This window comes from Manacus candei, unplaced genomic scaffold (assembly GCF_025592945.1).
Source record: "Manacus candei isolate 608988 ecotype Guabito, Panama unplaced genomic scaffold, ASM2559294v1 h1tg000025l, whole genome shotgun sequence".
Lineage (NCBI taxonomy): Eukaryota > Metazoa > Chordata > Aves > Passeriformes > Pipridae > Manacus > Manacus candei.
This window is the reverse complement of record NW_026138073.1, coordinates 7,753,560-7,770,660: the sequence shown is the minus strand read 5'-3', so window position 1 is coordinate 7,770,660 and position 17,101 is coordinate 7,753,560. Positions and strand designations below refer to the sequence as shown.

The following is a 17,101-nucleotide window of genomic DNA, read 5'->3' as shown; positions in this document are numbered from 1 at the left end:
TCACAGGAGTTGGCAAAGAAACCTCCTCTCTTCATTTAGTGTGCTCTGAGGACTGACTTACTACTTTATTCTCTTTCAGCTGGTTACACAGTGTAATGCAAAATACGTGGAATGCTTCAGTGCTCAGAAAGACTGCAACAAAGAGAAGAACAGGAACTCATCAGTCGTGCCGTGTAAGATCACATCTTCAGTTTGATTACTTGCCTAGCATAACTTTTTGTACTGAATTCTCCTGGTGTTATGCATGAAAAGGCATAGCCACTAGGAAGGGGAAATGTAATCTTTTGTTCAGTCCAAGCTGTCTTGTCTTTTGGTATTACCCTGATGAAACTGAACAAAAGGAAATAGTTGCAGTGTCAGCCAGATATACTGTCCAAGTGAAATGTTAATTTGAAGTGCTTAAGAATTTGAATAATTAGGTAGGGGATAAATCTATGGAATACTGAGAGATTACTTTGATACCGCTCCCAGCTCCGGTGAGATCTCCCAGAGTGATTGGCACAAGTTGTTTGTAATTCAGCTACTGCACTCAATTTCTCTGTGTGAGCCGCCCCAGATTTGAGGGTATTTAGTGCCTGGGGACAGTTTCACAGTCATTAATATGGAATCTGTGCGTGGCTGTCAAGCAGTATGAATTTGCACCAGACCAAGCACGGACACATCATCCCCATGACATTACCACAGTACAGGACAGAGGACAGATGATGGCCGAGCCAGCACAAAGGAACAGTGGCACAGATACAGTCCATCATGAAGTTTGTTAATAAAAGCAGAAGTCATCAGAATATATCTTAGAAACAGATGTAAACGGGGCAGAAATAATCTGTATGGCTTTGCCCTTTGGGTCATGCAGCTGCAATGATTTCAGTTGGGCTTTGGGGGCCTGTCACAGGGTTTGAGGATGATGTTGAACTCAGCCTTTAAACACAGAGGAGTGTGGATCTGCTGAAGAGCACACACACACTGCTGGGTGGTTCCCCATTAGGGAAGGGGTTTGTCTCTGGAGGTTCTCTCACCTCGTGAATGATGGCAATGCTGCCGAGTGGTAGGGAAAACAAAATAAATCAGCTGGGTTTGTGTGCTGCTGGAGACAAATGGAACACTACAGTCAGGAATTACCTGAAATCCCCTGTTATCACTGCATATACTGTTATTTGGTAATTCAGCCTGCTGTGAAAATCTTTGCTATAGTAAAATTTGATTCCTGAAATTACTTTGTCCTTGTGGGAATATTGTGCAACATTCTCTTTTATATCCTGTGTTAGCAGGCAGTGCTTTAACGCAGTTAAAGTGCTGGCCTGCTCCTGCGGGAGATGGGAGCTGCACACTGTTTGGTTTGTTAACAGCTGAGAAATTCTTACTTTCTGCATTGTGCCATGACCAGACTTTGATCTTTTTTCTTTTTTTTTTTTTCCTCTATGTTGTTTTTTTTATGTTATAGCTGAGCGTGCTAGAGTGGGCTTGGCACCGCTGCCTGGAATGAAGGGAACAGATTACATTAATGCCTCTTATATCATGGTGAGGAAGCCAACACCTAATTACAAAGTAAAATCAATTCTAAGGTGCTAAATACCAGATGCCTATAATTGTCTTAATTCTGTATGTAATGGCTATGTATTAACAGATGAGATTTTAACACCTTCCCCATAATGTAAAGCTATTAACCGTGCTTTATTAAAGATTCTTGCCTAAAAAATTAATTACAAGATGCATTTAGATGGGATGTGTATTTCCATGAGATACAGTCAAATAAACGCTGGGATTTAGAGTAAATTAAGACAATAAGGACTCTGCAGAATGGAAATGGAGTTAATTATAGTCCGTATAAAAATACTGGGGAATACAATGAGATAGGGCAATATGTGTCCCCCAAAGATGAAATTAATGCTTTAAAAGTATTGAAGGCAGTAAGTAACTGTGTGTTTGTTTTGCTGCAAAAGGGCTACTACAGGAGTAATGAGTTCATCATAACACAACATCCACTGCCACATACGACTAAAGATTTCTGGCGAATGATCTGGGATCACAATGCACAGATCATTGTCATGCTGCCGGACAACCAGAGCCTGGTGAGTTGCCCGTGTCCCTTCCAGCTGGGCACAGCACAGGGTCACTTGGGTACCTGCTGTGGCTGCGCTCTGGTTGAAAGCAAAGCCACTTTTTGAGCCACCTTCTCAGACTTTGCCATAAGCTTGTTACAAAAAGATGAGTTCCAAGATGTGGGACATGTTCTTTTGCTGTCTCCTTCTGCACTCACCCCTGGGAAAGACATCCTGGGCTGGAGGGACCTCACTGCTCACAGGCAGCTTGCAACCTCTGTGATGCTCCTGAGGCAGGATGCAAGGCACTGAGGGCGCTGAGAGGCTGGAGTTATGGGTAAGGACTTTGAGAGGAGCAGAAATGGAGGCAGGGACAGTAGGTAATTGCTTGTTTGCCCGTGGGCTTAAGCCTCAGGCCATGCAAGATTATGGTTGTGGAAGGCTACAAATGCTATATTTAATGAAAGTAAAAAGCAAACACGTATGTTAATTTAAGTGGAAATAATGCATCAGACAGAGACAGAGAGAATAAGGAGACACAGGTGAAGTGCTAATCACTACTTCCAGATTTACCAGCACGTCTCAAGAGGGCGTGTTGAAAAGGATTAAGAGCTAAACGATTAGCTTTTTCATGCACGCATCACTGAGGTGAATAGACAATTGTAGCTGAAAGTGGAAGAGAAACCACCTTCATTATAGCAGGAAAATAGCAGTCATGAGGGGCTACTAAAGAGGCAGCAGTCAATATGTTGCTTGTGTGCAGGGCAATGAAAGGGATTGCAGGCACTGCGAGGCAAGGAGCGTTCAGAGAAATCCGATCGAATCGGAAAGCACTAATGAAATAAAAGTGTGTCAGGTGGAAATGAAGAAGCTGATCTTGTCTCCATGTATATATGAAATTGCTCTGCAGAACTGTAGTGATTAAAGGCTGGGTTTGGCCACATCCCTGCTTTCACCAGGTGAAGGAGTGGCATTCCCGGGGTGGAGGCTGGCCAGCGAGGCAGCAGCATCCCAGTGTCAGCTCAGTGGTCAGTGTGGGATGCGTTGGCTGGCAAGGAGGAGTGGCACGGGACTAAAACAGGTGCTGAATCTGTAATGCCAAAGGACAACACAATAATGCAAAGTACCTGCTGTGTGAAGACCTGTCAGGTGGCAGGACAGGTCCCTTCCCTGGCGCTCAGCGATATTACTCTGCTTCCCAGTGCCTCTGCTTACTGAGGGCAGAATTGTCAAGGCACTCAGAGGACTTATGCCTTATGTCACATTTACAGAATAAACCTTGACGGCCCAAATCTCAACAGTATCTTGCATGTCACGTGCACCAAAGCTCTGGACCCACAGAAATACACCTGGTTTTAGAGGCATGTGCGTGGCCACAGCGGGATGACGTGGGTTCAGAGCTCATGTTTTCTCACGAGTGAAAGACGGGTTGTCCAGAGACACAGGCGTGCTCTGTGCATGCAACCAGAGCAGCTTCTGTGCTTGTGCTGCAGGGACATAGACCTCTGAAGCCAGGAGTAGAAACAGACTTTGCATTTATGTGGTGACAGACCATAATTTCCTCTCTCTGCAGCAAATTAGGAATTCACAGTTATTTTTTAAAGAACAGCTTTGACAGGATGTTACCTACATCCTGTCATTCAGACTTCTTCAGCACTGAGCTTCTTCCACCCTTCACAGTCTCGCTGAGATTTTACAGTGTCCCTTCAGTAGAGGTGTTTTGCTGGAGAACTTCCATTAAGTTAAGCCAATGTTTTTTTTCAAGGCTAAGAATATTTGCGTTTCTTCCTTCCTCTTCACTCCTCCACTTGCTCCTAAAAATTCAAGCCCTACATAAGTATCCCATCAGTCTTCTACCTAGACCTGATCCACAGAGCTTGAGTTTTGGATTAGACTACAATAAACACAAATTAAAAATAATTTCATTAGTTTTTAAAGGTCAATGAGTTTTTTCTAAACAAATATCTGACTTTCAAGCAAAACTGTAGACAGGAGGCAATAAAGCCTGGGATACAATATAAAGGTTAAGTATGAATGAGCTAAGATAACTATTTCCCTATGAAACCAATTAAAAAGCAGATGTTACCTGTTTGGACACACAAAGGGAGGATCTGGCAGGCTTCCTGCCTACTGTAACAGTAAATTTGTTTTAGACGGAAATGGCTTGTAAAGGTCAGCTCCTGATCATCTCTGTTTATCAAACCAATTTTTTGATCCACTGGATTTTTCAGTTGCACACAAGGTATCTGAAAGGCTCCAATAACGTGTTGTTTCATTTCTCCAGGCAGAAGATGAGTTTGTGTACTGGCCAAGTCGCGAGGAATCCATGAACTGTGAGGCCTTTACTGTGACCCTTATCAGCAAAGACAGACTGTGCCTCTCTAACGAAGAGCAAATTATCATCCATGACTTTATCCTTGAAGCTACCCAGGTAAAATAAGCCTCCGAATGTGGGTCTTTGCTTTTCACCAAAATTTTACTGATGGCATTTAAATGAGGAAGGAGAATAGTTCAGAAACAGTTTTGAAAAGGATTACTTGTAAATGCATGTGCATGCATGTTGTTCTCAGAGGAAAGGGATTCTCACTGAATTCTTCTCCCTCTTACATCCTTTACCTCCAGGCAGATTCCTTTAGCTAGTAAGATTGTAGTAAGTTTGTCTTACTTCAAAGTGAAGACGTGTGATTTCAAAATGAGAAACCAAAATAGATTGAATTACTTTTTGTAAAGTACACCAAGGTGTGTTGTCCTATTTCTGCTTATAAAATGCATCATTTATAATTTGTCCAGAGGTCTTAACTAAACATAAAAATGTAAACACATTTCTTTGAACTATAAACGTGCTTCTAGTTTGCTATCTGAATTGCAGCTGGACTTTGCTGCAAACCATTACTTTTCAAACCCTTTTAAATTTTAATTCTTTGGTTGCTCTTGTTTGACTTTTGAACTATAAGGGCTCTCAGAGAGGTTTGATATAAGCCCTGAACTCAAATACAAAATCTGTATCAATTAAACATTTTGTTAAGTTTGCATTATTTTAGGGTGTTCACTGTTGCAGAAATGTTGGAGCTGTGTGTCTGTCCTCTTTCTATATAACCTGTTTGGAAGAAGAAAGTTTCTCTTCAGTGTGTAATGAGGCTCTTCCCTCTTTCTCCCTGGAGTGGATGAGTGTGGAGTGAAAGAAGCTAATGCCCAGGCTGGTTTGTCATTGCAGGATGACTACGTTCTGGAAGTCCGCCACTTTCAGTGCCCCAAATGGCCAAACCCAGACGCTCCCATAAGCAGTACCTTTGAACTTATCAATGTAATCAAGGAAGAGGCCTTAACAAGGGATGGCCCCACCATAGTTCATGATGAGTATGTCATCACTTTTCTCTCATTTATGTGTAGATTGTACAAGATGTTACTCAGCTACAAGACACTTCTTAGGAGTGATGTCCATTCCTGCATGGAGCAGATGGAGTTTAGTGGTCTAGGGAACAGGATAAGAATATTAAAACTTCCAGAGATGAGTTTTCAGTTGGCACCTGAGGCCAAATACATTTTTCTTAACATAGTTTTTATGTTGGTCATAACCTTAGGTGGACTCAGGAAGTGAGGCTGTTTGCTTTGGAAGCATTTTGGGTTCTTCTGCACCTGGAAGTATCCCAAACAAATCCTAAAACTTGTTTCAGAACCCAGTAGAGCCCTGGTTTAGATAAGACTCTAAGCAGCCCAATATGGGCTTATGGTAACTAGTTTCAAAACAGCCTGAGCTCCTGTCTAACAGCTCAAGTTTAATGTGCCAGAACAAGCTCAGCTCAGCTGTGTCTCAGGATGAGCAGCAGAAGTATCTTGTGACAAAGGGCCTACGTTTTCTGAGAGAAGATTTATTTTTATTCCTTCTGCTTCCCCAAAAACACTCCAAGGGGCCCATATGGTGCCAAGTGGGAGGGAGGGAGCCTGCTAACATGGGGCCAGCGTGCCCCAACACTTGCCTCTTTTGTGAGCATTGTCCTGCCAGCTACGCTTGAACACCCAATTATAAAGGGTGCTAAATATTGCATTGCATATTATTACTTGCACGCATTATGGAGCTGCAAAATACCATTATAGTGAGGCTGGAGGCTGGGTCTAACAGGATCTCTTTGGAGGGACTGTTTCCTGATGGGCAGAGCACTTCCTGGAGTCATTCTGTCCTTAAAATCTCAAGGAGGCCTAATTTCTGAAACTGCTTGTGCTGTCCTTAGAGCAAACACTGAGTGCAAACACCTGCTATACCTGCAGCCCCTTTGCTCTACAGCCCATTAGACTTTCTGTCATTGCCACAAAGCAGAATTAGTGGGAGGGTTTGGGGAATCTTCCCCTTCTTTGCAAAAACATTACTACCACACTCTGGTGTTTCAGTGGTCAGACCAGCTGCTGTGCTGGGGTGTGGACACCACTGGTATCCACTGATGCTGAAACAGCTTTCCCTGCTTTCCCTGCTGCAACAGGTTTTTCCCAACTGACTCCTGAAAATGGTGCCTTGGGATGCAGCAAGTAGTTTTTCTCCCACAACCTCCTGCCTTGCTAATGTACAGTGTAAGCTCTGTTGCCTTTTGCCAGCACTGATTAATTCCAGGCTGGTTTTAATATTCATGCTTTGGGTAGTCTGAAGTGAGGTTTTGCTACTCTTGCAGTATTTAAGATTATGTTTTACAAAATTAATACCATTATTGATTTGGGCATTTCATGCTAAATGAAAAAAAAAGAAAATCAAAATCGTATTCCTAACAGTGCTGAGTCATTCCTTCTGTAAATTGCTTTTTTGGTTTATTTTTCATATTCAATGATTTTATTTTTATGCCTAATACATAATGTGGATTCTGCTTTTCATTGGAGCCTAAGCAAATGTAGCTGAAAATGAAAATTTCCCTTTGCTACATGCAACAACTATATCACATAATCCACTAATAATTACAACTGCAGATTAATTCCAAATATATGAATTTGCAAATAATAAATGCATGTGGTATTTAGGAAGTACATGGTGGGATGAACTTGATAACATTTTAAAAAGTTCAGAAATTCCAACTTGAGACAGTTGTCAAGATTTTTAAATATAACTTCCCATGTGTAGGCAACTAGATAAAGATCTGCGGCATAATTTTCCACAGGAAAAGTCTTCAGATTGTTGGGAACTGGAGATAACCAGCCCAAATAAAAATGAGGCCATTATACCCTCAGAGACATTTAGTTGTGTCCTGTCGGGCACATGCACTGGGCACTTTGTCCACTGTCCCTACAGATGACCTGTCATAGCCATCTGGATGGTGCTGCTGCTTCTTTTACAGACTTCACCTGCAACATAGCAGATCTGTTGTTTCCCATTTCTAGGCAAGCTGAATTTGCAAAAATCATATGAAATTAAGTCAGTAGATGTCTTGATTTCCACAGGAATGCTGTAAAACATCCTAGTAGTAATCCTGTGATACAAGATGGTATGGCAGCCCTTGCTCATCATTTCCATTTTCACGTACAGCTCTCCAAACAGTTTAGAGAGCAGGGCAGCACCGATGCCCTTTTACCAGTGGGGACATTTAGACACAGATTTTCTCAAAGTCACAGAGCAGACCCACAGCAGAGCCAGGACAGAATTTCAGTCTCCTGAGTACTGGGAGAGCAGAGTAGAGTGGAGGCTCCTCAGAAGCAGTTGTGTAGGATCCTTTATGCTGTGGCTCCCACCTGCACATACAGCACAAGCACACCCCCAGATTTACAGCACTGAGATTTTCACCTGACCTCTCAAGGACACACTGAGTTGTGCTCCTCACGAAATAACCACTGCTCAGGTTCTTATTACATGACAGCACAGCTCAACTCTTCAGAATCCATAATGTCTCTTGGGTGCCTGGCTCAGGGATGTTGCCTCTTGCCGATGAATCAGACCTAAGGAAGACTTTGAGATGTGCCCCATTTACTTGTGAGCACCTCACAGCCGTGCTATTTTGCTGTAATTGTCAGATGTGGAGGAAGAGGAAAAGTCTCATTTCTTTCTAATGGTTTATGTTTTGCTTGAGCTCCCACTAATGAATTTAAAATACGCTCAACTGTAATGCAGATGCTCTCAGTACACGTGGCGTGTGAGAACTGATTTCGGTGTTACAGTCTCCAGGCTGGGTATTTTGAAATGGCTCACTTTCTGCTGCTGATACAGTTCTTTGTGTTGAATAGTACAGATATCCTGAGATGACTTGGTGTACCATCAAATTTCTTCTATAAATCAAAATGACTAAAAATTAACCACTACAAAACAGGCATTTAATAGATACAAAGATGAACTGCAATAATCAGATAAGACTGTAACAACATTTTCATGACCCTGTGTCTGCACCCAGGTGTGTTTCTTGAGTAACTCATCATTCTGGTGTGGTTTTCCAGGTATGGAGCTGTGTCAGCAGGAACGCTATGTGCCCTTACCACTCTGTCCCAGCAGCTGGAGAATGAAAATGCTGTCGATGTTTTCCAGGTGGCAAAGATGATAAATCTTATGCGGCCTGGAGTATTTACAGACATTGTAAGTCTTTAAATGGAATATAAATAGATAGCTTACAAGGTTTTCATCTGAGACCAAAAGCATGCACTAAAACACAGATCGTGTATGTTATCAAGCCCTACAGCATCTGCTACCGAGCAGAATTTGCATTTGGACTTTTTTGTGTAGTTGTCATTTTTTATAAACCTCATACCCACACTGTAAGTCTCTGATTTGCAGTTAAACTTATTTCTCATACATTGGAGGGGGGCACCATAAGGCAGTCCTAGCAGAGAAGAACCTTTTGACTTATCATCATCCCCCTACCAGCCCTGTGAGCTATGCTGTGCTGTTTAAACCTGGCATGTTGTGGTCTGAAGGGATGCAGCAGAGCAGGTGGAGCTCCAGGGAGATAAGGCTCTTCACTGGGTGTCCAGCAAGAGCAGCCTCCTTGGCTCAGTGTGTATGGTACAAGGTTCTGCTGCCCAGGGACCAACCTGAGGCTGAGCTGTGGCCTCAGGTGTTTGTCCTGCCCTCCTGTAGCACTTAATAATACATCAGAAACCATATAATCTACCCAAAACTGGAATTTGGGTTGACAAGGTAAAACTAGATTAACAGAGATAATTGCTCTAAGTCTATTTCTTTGCTCCATGTGTGCTTCTGGTAACAAATATCCATGACCTTCCCTGGAAATGCCAAATTTAAAGTGTCGCTCATTTATGTACACCTTAAAGGATTGAAATAACTTGTCCTTTCTTTTCCAGGAACAGTACCAGTTTCTTTATAAGGCAATGCTAAGCTTGGTCAGCACTAAAGAAAATGGAAATGGTCCCATGACACTGGACAAAAATGGTGCTGTGATGGCCAGTGACGAATCTGATCCCGCAGAAAGCATGGAGTCTCTTGTCTAATTGGAAACCTGAAAAGGCACTTAATTTGTAGAACTTCTGAAGACTGAGTGAACTTTTTTGAGGCCTTTTTTGCCAGACTCTAGGTTATACAATAACCCAATTACTTTTTTACACTGATAAAAGTTTTGATATTTATTTTTTGCCATTTTATGTCTTAATGGTATCCTACTGAGCATTTGCACCTCTGTTTATTTCACACAGTGAAACGCAATTTTATCTAGTTTGCACTATATGATCAGTGTTACTGCCTATAATACTCTAATACAAGACAAGCCCTGATGTGACATTCCATGACAACAAACATACGCTTTTTTCTGTTTTGTTTAAATGCAGTGAAGTTTTGCTAACTACAGTGACCCTCGAATCCTAAATCTTGAATGCTAGGCCAGATGGATTCTTTCTACAACAGATACTGTACCCCTTCATACCATATTTATTATTTAATGATCATGTCACAGTTTTGGTAATGGTGTTCTGCATTCCATGGAGTGGATGAGCAGTGTTCATCCTTTCTTGACAAAACGTGGCAGGTGATTATTAGCTACAGTGAAGCCTTGTGGAGCTGAAACAATTATTTCTGTATTGTTTCAAATTGCTATTTTGTACACTTACAGGCCTGAGACTTGCTTCACATGGAATATATGTTACATACAATATAATTATAAATTAGATGCAATTCATATTTGGGACACAGTGATAGGTTTTGAATTTACAATTTCAAAGTTTCCCCATGTAATCAGAAAAATGCTGATTTTGGTTTATAACCAACCCTGTGATGGGAAAGTATTTTGGTTTTATTCTCATCAGAGCCAATACAGTGAGAAATCTACTACAACCCAAAATCAGACCTGTTTTCAGATATATTAAAGGTAGCAATATTTTACATTACTAAGCTATTCAATATTTTAAACACATCTAATTTCCTTACTATTTCTTGAATATGACCTCACACCTAATGGTATGTTACATGATGACAGGCGTTTCTTAATTTCATAACTGTTAGATGCCATTTTTACAGGTGTGTAATTTTCATACTTTAGTGCTAAAACATAAAGTACTGATCCATATTTACTGGTGAAGCAAACTAATAAAAAAACTACCTATAAAGTTACATTCTCCCTCTTTTTTTTTGCCAGACTAATTCTTTAGCACAAACCTAGCTTATTGTGTTTTCCCTCCCACACCAATGAAATGGTTTTCCCCAGATTATATAAATAATTGAATTATTGTTTGGAGCATTTAAGTATACATCCCAACTGGCTCCTTCTTCCTTTGTATTGGTCATAATTCAACAAGGTCCATCCCTGTTTAACAAAAGAAGTAAGCACATGCTTAATTCTCCTTAAAATTGAAGTTAATCGTGTCCTTCATAGCTCGGCTGAGTAGGGAGGAGGGGTTATTGAATCTGCCTGGAAAAAGAAATATGTGATTTCAGCCATCCTGACATTTGGTGGACGGTTAAAGGCACTATCCTTTATATGTAGCATTATTTTCTTTACTTCTAAATTTCAGCTGCACAAAACGTGCATTGTAATTTTTCAGGACTTGTCAAAATGTTACAGCATATTTTTTTTCATTTAATACAGCCTATTGTTTTCATTTAAATGTAAACCTATTAATTTCTGCCAGTCCAGTCTTGCTGAAATACAGACATTTGACAGAGTTCTGTGTATTTTCACTCACAAGGAAGCTGAAAGCAAACTGCTTAAAAGGATATGGAGAGTAGGCATTTTGGTTCAGGACCTCTCACGATGCAAACTGATACGACCTTACTGAGAGCAGAGGAGATATGCAAACTGGTATGTGCTAAAATCTGGCCTTTTGTCTTCAATGAAAGAAAGATTTCCTACTCAATTAATTCAACACCACAGTATTCAAGAACTCATCAGCAACCTTTCACTTCTCCATTTGTTGAATCTCTCTCCATACAAGTGATCCCAATAACTGTTAATGCTGAACAGGATAATAAGCCCGTGGTTTCAGTAAGGAAATCTCATGTCCAGCAACAGCTAGTCCAGATAAAAAATGTGCAGAATGTTTCAAAAGGTTGTAGTTTGCATCCCCTTTGCACTGGGATAGCCTGGCATGGAGAAGGGAGTCAGTTAATGTCTGGTAGGAGGTAGGACTGGCTCTACAGTCACTACACCCCAGTAACAGAATTGTTTAGGTAAGTTTTCAAGTGCTGCTGCCTGCAAAGTCTGGAAGGTTTTGCTGAGTGGTCTGTTGGCCAGTGGGCATCAGCATTAGAGGCTGGGAAACCCCCCTGCACCCCCACTAATCAACCTGGCCCCAGGAAATTCCAGCTGGTAGCACAAAGGGACTGATGAGTTGGATCAGTTCAATCTGAAGTATTTAAGTTCCTGGGGAGGTGTAGGGAGAAGTTAAGAATTCAAACCCTGACAAGAGCTAAGTGACACGAAGATTACTGCAGGCATCAAGAGGGTTGGATTTGTTCAGTACTTTCAGCTGATTACTTTTCATTTCACTGGCATGATGGAAGATAACTGTGGTTCGTGACACACTGTCTGAATACCCTTGGTTTAATCCCTTACCTTCTCACAAGTTTTAAACATCAATGAATGAAGGCTGCGGGGGTTGAACTTTGGTAGATGCTTTGGAAATCCATGCATTTGCATTGGCATTTTTTGACACCTGAAATACTTTTGCTTGGGGTTTAATCCATGGGGAAATAATGTACACTGGTGTTCTATGAGTTCTCCATAGATTTTTTTTTTTTTGTAAGGAGGCTGGAGCTGTGTGTTAAGTGCTGTGCTGACAGTCAGGTAGCCAATAGATGGTAGTGATGCATGAGGCTTGAAGTGGGTGAAGCTAGAAATTGCTTGTGAAGGTCAGGATTAAGTGCACAAAGAGCCAAATCTACCCTACTGTAAGCAGCTGTAGCTCTGCTCTCTTACATGGATTTGCACCTTTCCCTGGACTGAGTGGCAGAAGGAGGGAGTGTCTGCTGGGAGATGGGCACTCATGAGATCTGCTGATGTTCCCACAAGTGTCTTGCTCTGTGCATCCCAACCTTGCTTTTGGCACATCAACACCCCCCCTCTGTACCCACCTCTTGGCATTCAGTCAGGATGTCTTTCAAGCATCAGAGGTGATGTGCAGGTTTGCAAATTAAGAGAACCTGAGTATATCCCCATGGTCCTCAGCACCAGCCCTGAGAAATATGGAAGGACTGAAGCACACGTGTGCATGTGTGTCTGCATTTAGAAAATACCATTCCTTGCATGTGTACTGTGCCCGCAGACCGTGAGAGACATAAACGGTGCTGAGTAAGAGCAGCCAAGCTTTCCAAGAGGGAATGCTTGGAAAGCTGCTGTACCATCTTAGCCTCTAAAATGGGTGTCAGTCTCAGCTGAATGCCCCATCCTGCAAACACTCCTGTATGTGAGCTTGGTGCCTGTAGGAAGGTCTGGCAGAGCCGGTGGGACTGCTCAGATGTGCAGGCTGAGCACTGATTCTTCTGCGGGACCAAGGTCTAAGGAGCATTCATTTTAAACAGCATTTGTCCTTAGTATTTCAGTGTCTGTTTCCAAACACTAATTTAGGAACAGGAAAAAAGAAAAATCCAAACCCCTTAAACTATTTCTTGTGAGTGACTGTTTCTGTACTGCGGGTCTGGTCTGTTCTAGGTCAGCAGAGCCATTTACAGGATCTGAAAAATTTCAGTTGTTTTTCCAGTTTCTGACTGCTCAAATTGTTTGAACCCAGAGTTATACATTGGAACATTAGGAGAAGAATCTTTATGACACAGCACAACTGCCTTCTCATTAATCTTTCTTTTAAGATATTTTATTTAAAAGCTAAAAAGTATAGATATCAATTCTACCAAAGATACATACTACTAATTCTCAGCAAAACAAAACCAACTTAATTTAAAAAAAAAAAAATTAAAATGTAGTTGTCTTAAAGATTTAGCAGTCTTTCTCAAATTCATGTCTTCTGACATCAGATCTTGCGTTCTGAAATTTATATTCAAATGGTGCCAGTGAATTTTTATATGAAGGGAAAATGCCTATTTGTTAATCCACTGCATTGCTTTTCTTCTTTTTCTTTTTCTCTTTTTTTTTAATTTTTTTTTCAGATGTAATTCACTGTTACCCCTTTGCTCTTCTTCTCTTTGTTGCCATTCTAACAATGTGAACTACATTGGCTTTACTTATCAAAGGAGAAGGAATGCAAAAATAAAGAAAAAGAGGAACTGTAATGAAGAGATTTGGCCTCTACTTTGTCTTAGCTGTTAAACTGTTTTTAGTGTTTTTGTTAACTATTTGCAAAGGGAAGCATTTTCTACAGAGGATAATTAATTTCAAGAAAAATGTCTTGAGTTTTAAGAATAAACGTCTCCAAAAGAGGAGATAGTCAATTTTATACAATGTCACAACTCTCCAACATTTGGGGTAGTGACTTTTTTTGTTTTGTTAGAACATTTGAGACTAGCAAGCAGCCATTGTTTCTAGAGACTGAAGCATTCATGTGTACTCCTATTTTCTTTTCCTTCATTTTTAAAATAGCAAAGTCATTAAAACTGTAAATATTTTGTTGCTTGGATAAGCATCTTCTGGGAACTTTGTATCTATGGTATATAATCATAGAATTTTATATTTTCATATAAAGCTAATTTTTTTCTAGTTTCACCTCCTTCCTAGTTCTGTGGTGGCTATGTGAACACAAACCTTCTGTGTATCGAGGTAGTGAGACACCATCATCACACTCCAAAAAAGATTTCCACACATGTCATTTCTTTGGGGCAGTGATTGTGAAAGTTGGATATTTTTTTTGGATTCCATTGTCAGTGTGTGCAATAGGAATTAGACTTAGCCAGTCACTGGATACGTTTGTCTCATTGATCCATTCAGAAAAAAAAATAAAAATGTGGTGTTTGGTTTGGGGAGAGGGTGGGAGGGAGTATTTTGAGGGAGATTTTTTGTTCATTTTTGTTTTTTGTTTGGGGGTTTTTTGTAACTTGAAGAATCTTCTTTTTGTTATGTTAAACTATATCAAATCATTCTATTATAGTGTTATTTAATATGTAAATTGTATTGCTATACATAAAATAAAGTATGGTTTTTGATGTATTTACAGACTTCTTCCTTATTTGCATCGGGTACACATACAGAACAGATGCAGGAGTCAGTATTTCATTGTCCCAGGCGTGCAGGAAGAATGATGAGATCCAAGGCCTGCTTTAATTAGATCTCAAATTTCCAAGCAGTACTCAGCTGGGAACAGTCTCTTGGTGACAGTGGAAATCACTGTTCCTTTCTTAATTGCCTCCAACTATTAGAGAGCTTCCAGTAACCCCTTCCCTCTCCACCACTGCTCCTCCCTAGACGGCTGTGACCCATCCAAATCCCTTTTGGAAGGAGGACTGTCTTCATTCTGAACAGGGCCTCAGAGCCTGAGCTTTCCTGTGAGCTCCTTTGGCGTGCCCTTCCTTAGCTCCAACCCTGGTTTGCCAGCAAGTGCCTGCCTAGAGGAACAGGGGCTTCCACCAAGCCACCGTCCCCTGATTCACTGTGATAACTCACAGCTCAACTAACCCCAGTGCTGCGGTAGGAAAAGCAAAAGTACTCATTCCCATGTCAGGCAGGCTGGGAGGGGGGGGACAGATGTTCCAAATCCTAGAGAGAAAGCAGCAAATATTCCCCATGGAGTGGATTAGCAGTCACACCTCCCTGCCGCTCTAGCCAAGAGCTGTCACTGAAGCGCACACGACGCCGTCGGTGCTCCATGTTCTGCAACAAAACCTCGGCAGCTCCACACGCTGCCTCCTGTGCTGGTTCTGTGCTCAGTGCTGCGTTACCTTTCCTGTTGTTCTTGTGGGAAAGCCACTCGGGTTTGTGGACAGATTCTCGTTGCAATCTGCTGCTGGCACAGCAACTGCCCAGGCTGGCAGAGCCCTCAGAAACCCAGCAGCACGCAGCCTCTGGAGCAGCACCTGCACATGGACAAACAACATCCATAACTGGAATGGTTTGTTGATGTAAAATTGCTGGTTAAAATCAATACACTCCATCTGCTGCCTTTTGTGTTGCTGCATTCTCACCTGTAAGTTCCACATTCTGGTTGACAGGGAGAAAGACGGAGCCTGGGGCACTGGATGGGGACTGTGATCACTGAGACACTGCAGCACAGCCTGATGACCCCTATCAAGCCCCCCCATTTTATAGTGTGCTCCCTCCAGCCCTTGCTCCAGGGTGTTTCCTCATGTTGCACTCCAGTAGCAGCTCAACACCATCCCACCGGCAGGTCCTGATGCCTCATGAATGAGTGGCGGGGAGCTGCTTCCCAGCCTGCCAGGCCTGCTCGGGGGGATGCTCCAGCACCAGCAGAGCCCAGTGCCCTCTGTACATCTTCCAGACCAGGAGCAGGCACCAGGGAAGGCTCCTCCACTCAGCTTGGCTGCTCCCCCTCCATGGAGAAGACAGCAGCCTCTGCAGGCCCAGGTAGGTGGGTACATGGTCCTTCATAACAACAATATGGGAAAAGAGCTGCTTAAATCCTTCTTGTCCAGGAAGCTCCTGAAGGATGGAGCTGATGGCAAGCTGAACACAAGCCAACCCCACCTGCTGCAAGTTGGACAAGTACAGGTCTGGCAAGTCTACCCTGGGACCAGGTAAGGACACCTCCCAGCCTACTCACAGCAGGGTTAAAACTGTCTCTTTTTGGGAAGGAGGACCACACAGGGAAAAAATGTAACCCCACTGAAGACAGGCAAAAGGAGAGCAACAGGAATGGTTAGTGAGCTGGAAATCCTCTGAGTAAAGACAGGAGGAACTGGGACATTGCCTAGTGAGATGCTGGAGAGAGAGGGCCTGGAAGAGTCAGAAGCAGAGGAGAGGCTGTGGGGCTTATATCCTGGTACTGAAATCACCAATCCTGAAGGAAGGGTGTAATTCTCTTCCTATATCTGACAAAAAACAGAACTTGAACAGCCACGAGGAAGGTGGGGGTCAGGCAGTGGAAACATGACCTGAGGCAGTGATGGAACAACAAAAAATATCTCTGTAGCAGCTATAAAAATCAAGACACTCCAAGGCAGCCCCCTTAATGAAAAATGGCATTTTCAGTAGACAGCAGCAGCTCTGAGGTGAGCCCCCTCCTGCTGCCAGCCATGTCATCATGTGCACTGACCACAGACAGGGCAGAGCTCCCTGCAGGATGCAGGGAGGACGTTCCCTAACACACCCCTGTCCTGAGCTGAGCTCAACAGCAGCTCCCAACACTGCAAAGGTCATGCAGCATTTGTTCCAGGAGGCCCTGGTCCCCAGGAGCCGCTTTGGTGAGCAACAGAGGCAGGAGCAGAGGACAAGAGAAAAGGGAAAGCCTTGGAGAAAGTACTTGGATTCCGTGCTTGGAAATGCATGGGGAAGAGGCCTGGCTGAGACTCGTATAGAGTGGAAAGATGCAGTAAGTGATACTTTGGCAACAGAGATATGATTTACCAGCACTTCCCACTTCTAACAATATGCCTGAATTAATTGGTGGTATCAGGAGATCCCAACTTCTTCTGTAATAAAGAGCTAACGAGTTTAGCCTTTAAGCCTTCCAGAGGCTGCTAGCAGTCATGCTAAGCAGGCACAAATAATAGCAGCATTCTTATTAAATGGATTCAAATGCCAGAAGGTGTATTT

At 42.4% G+C, this 17,101-nt stretch overlaps 1 protein-coding gene across 1 annotated transcript in view; it reads left to right on the top strand.

The window, feature by feature from the left end:
- The window catches only part of PTPRG (protein tyrosine phosphatase receptor type G), a 397,672-nt gene extending 383,130 nt beyond the window's left edge, over positions 1–14,542 (top strand). The window contains exons 23-29 of the mRNA XM_051788769.1: positions 80–173; positions 1,442–1,518; positions 1,941–2,069; positions 4,324–4,470; positions 5,254–5,396; positions 8,442–8,577; positions 9,303–14,542. Coding sequence (XP_051644729.1) covers positions 80–173; positions 1,442–1,518; positions 1,941–2,069; positions 4,324–4,470; positions 5,254–5,396; positions 8,442–8,577; positions 9,303–9,449 — 873 coding nt within the window. The 3' untranslated portion in view covers positions 9,450–14,542. The remainder of the gene's footprint in view (positions 1–79; positions 174–1,441; positions 1,519–1,940; positions 2,070–4,323; positions 4,471–5,253; positions 5,397–8,441; positions 8,578–9,302) is intronic.
- Positions 14,543–17,101: the final 2,559 nt, after the last annotated feature.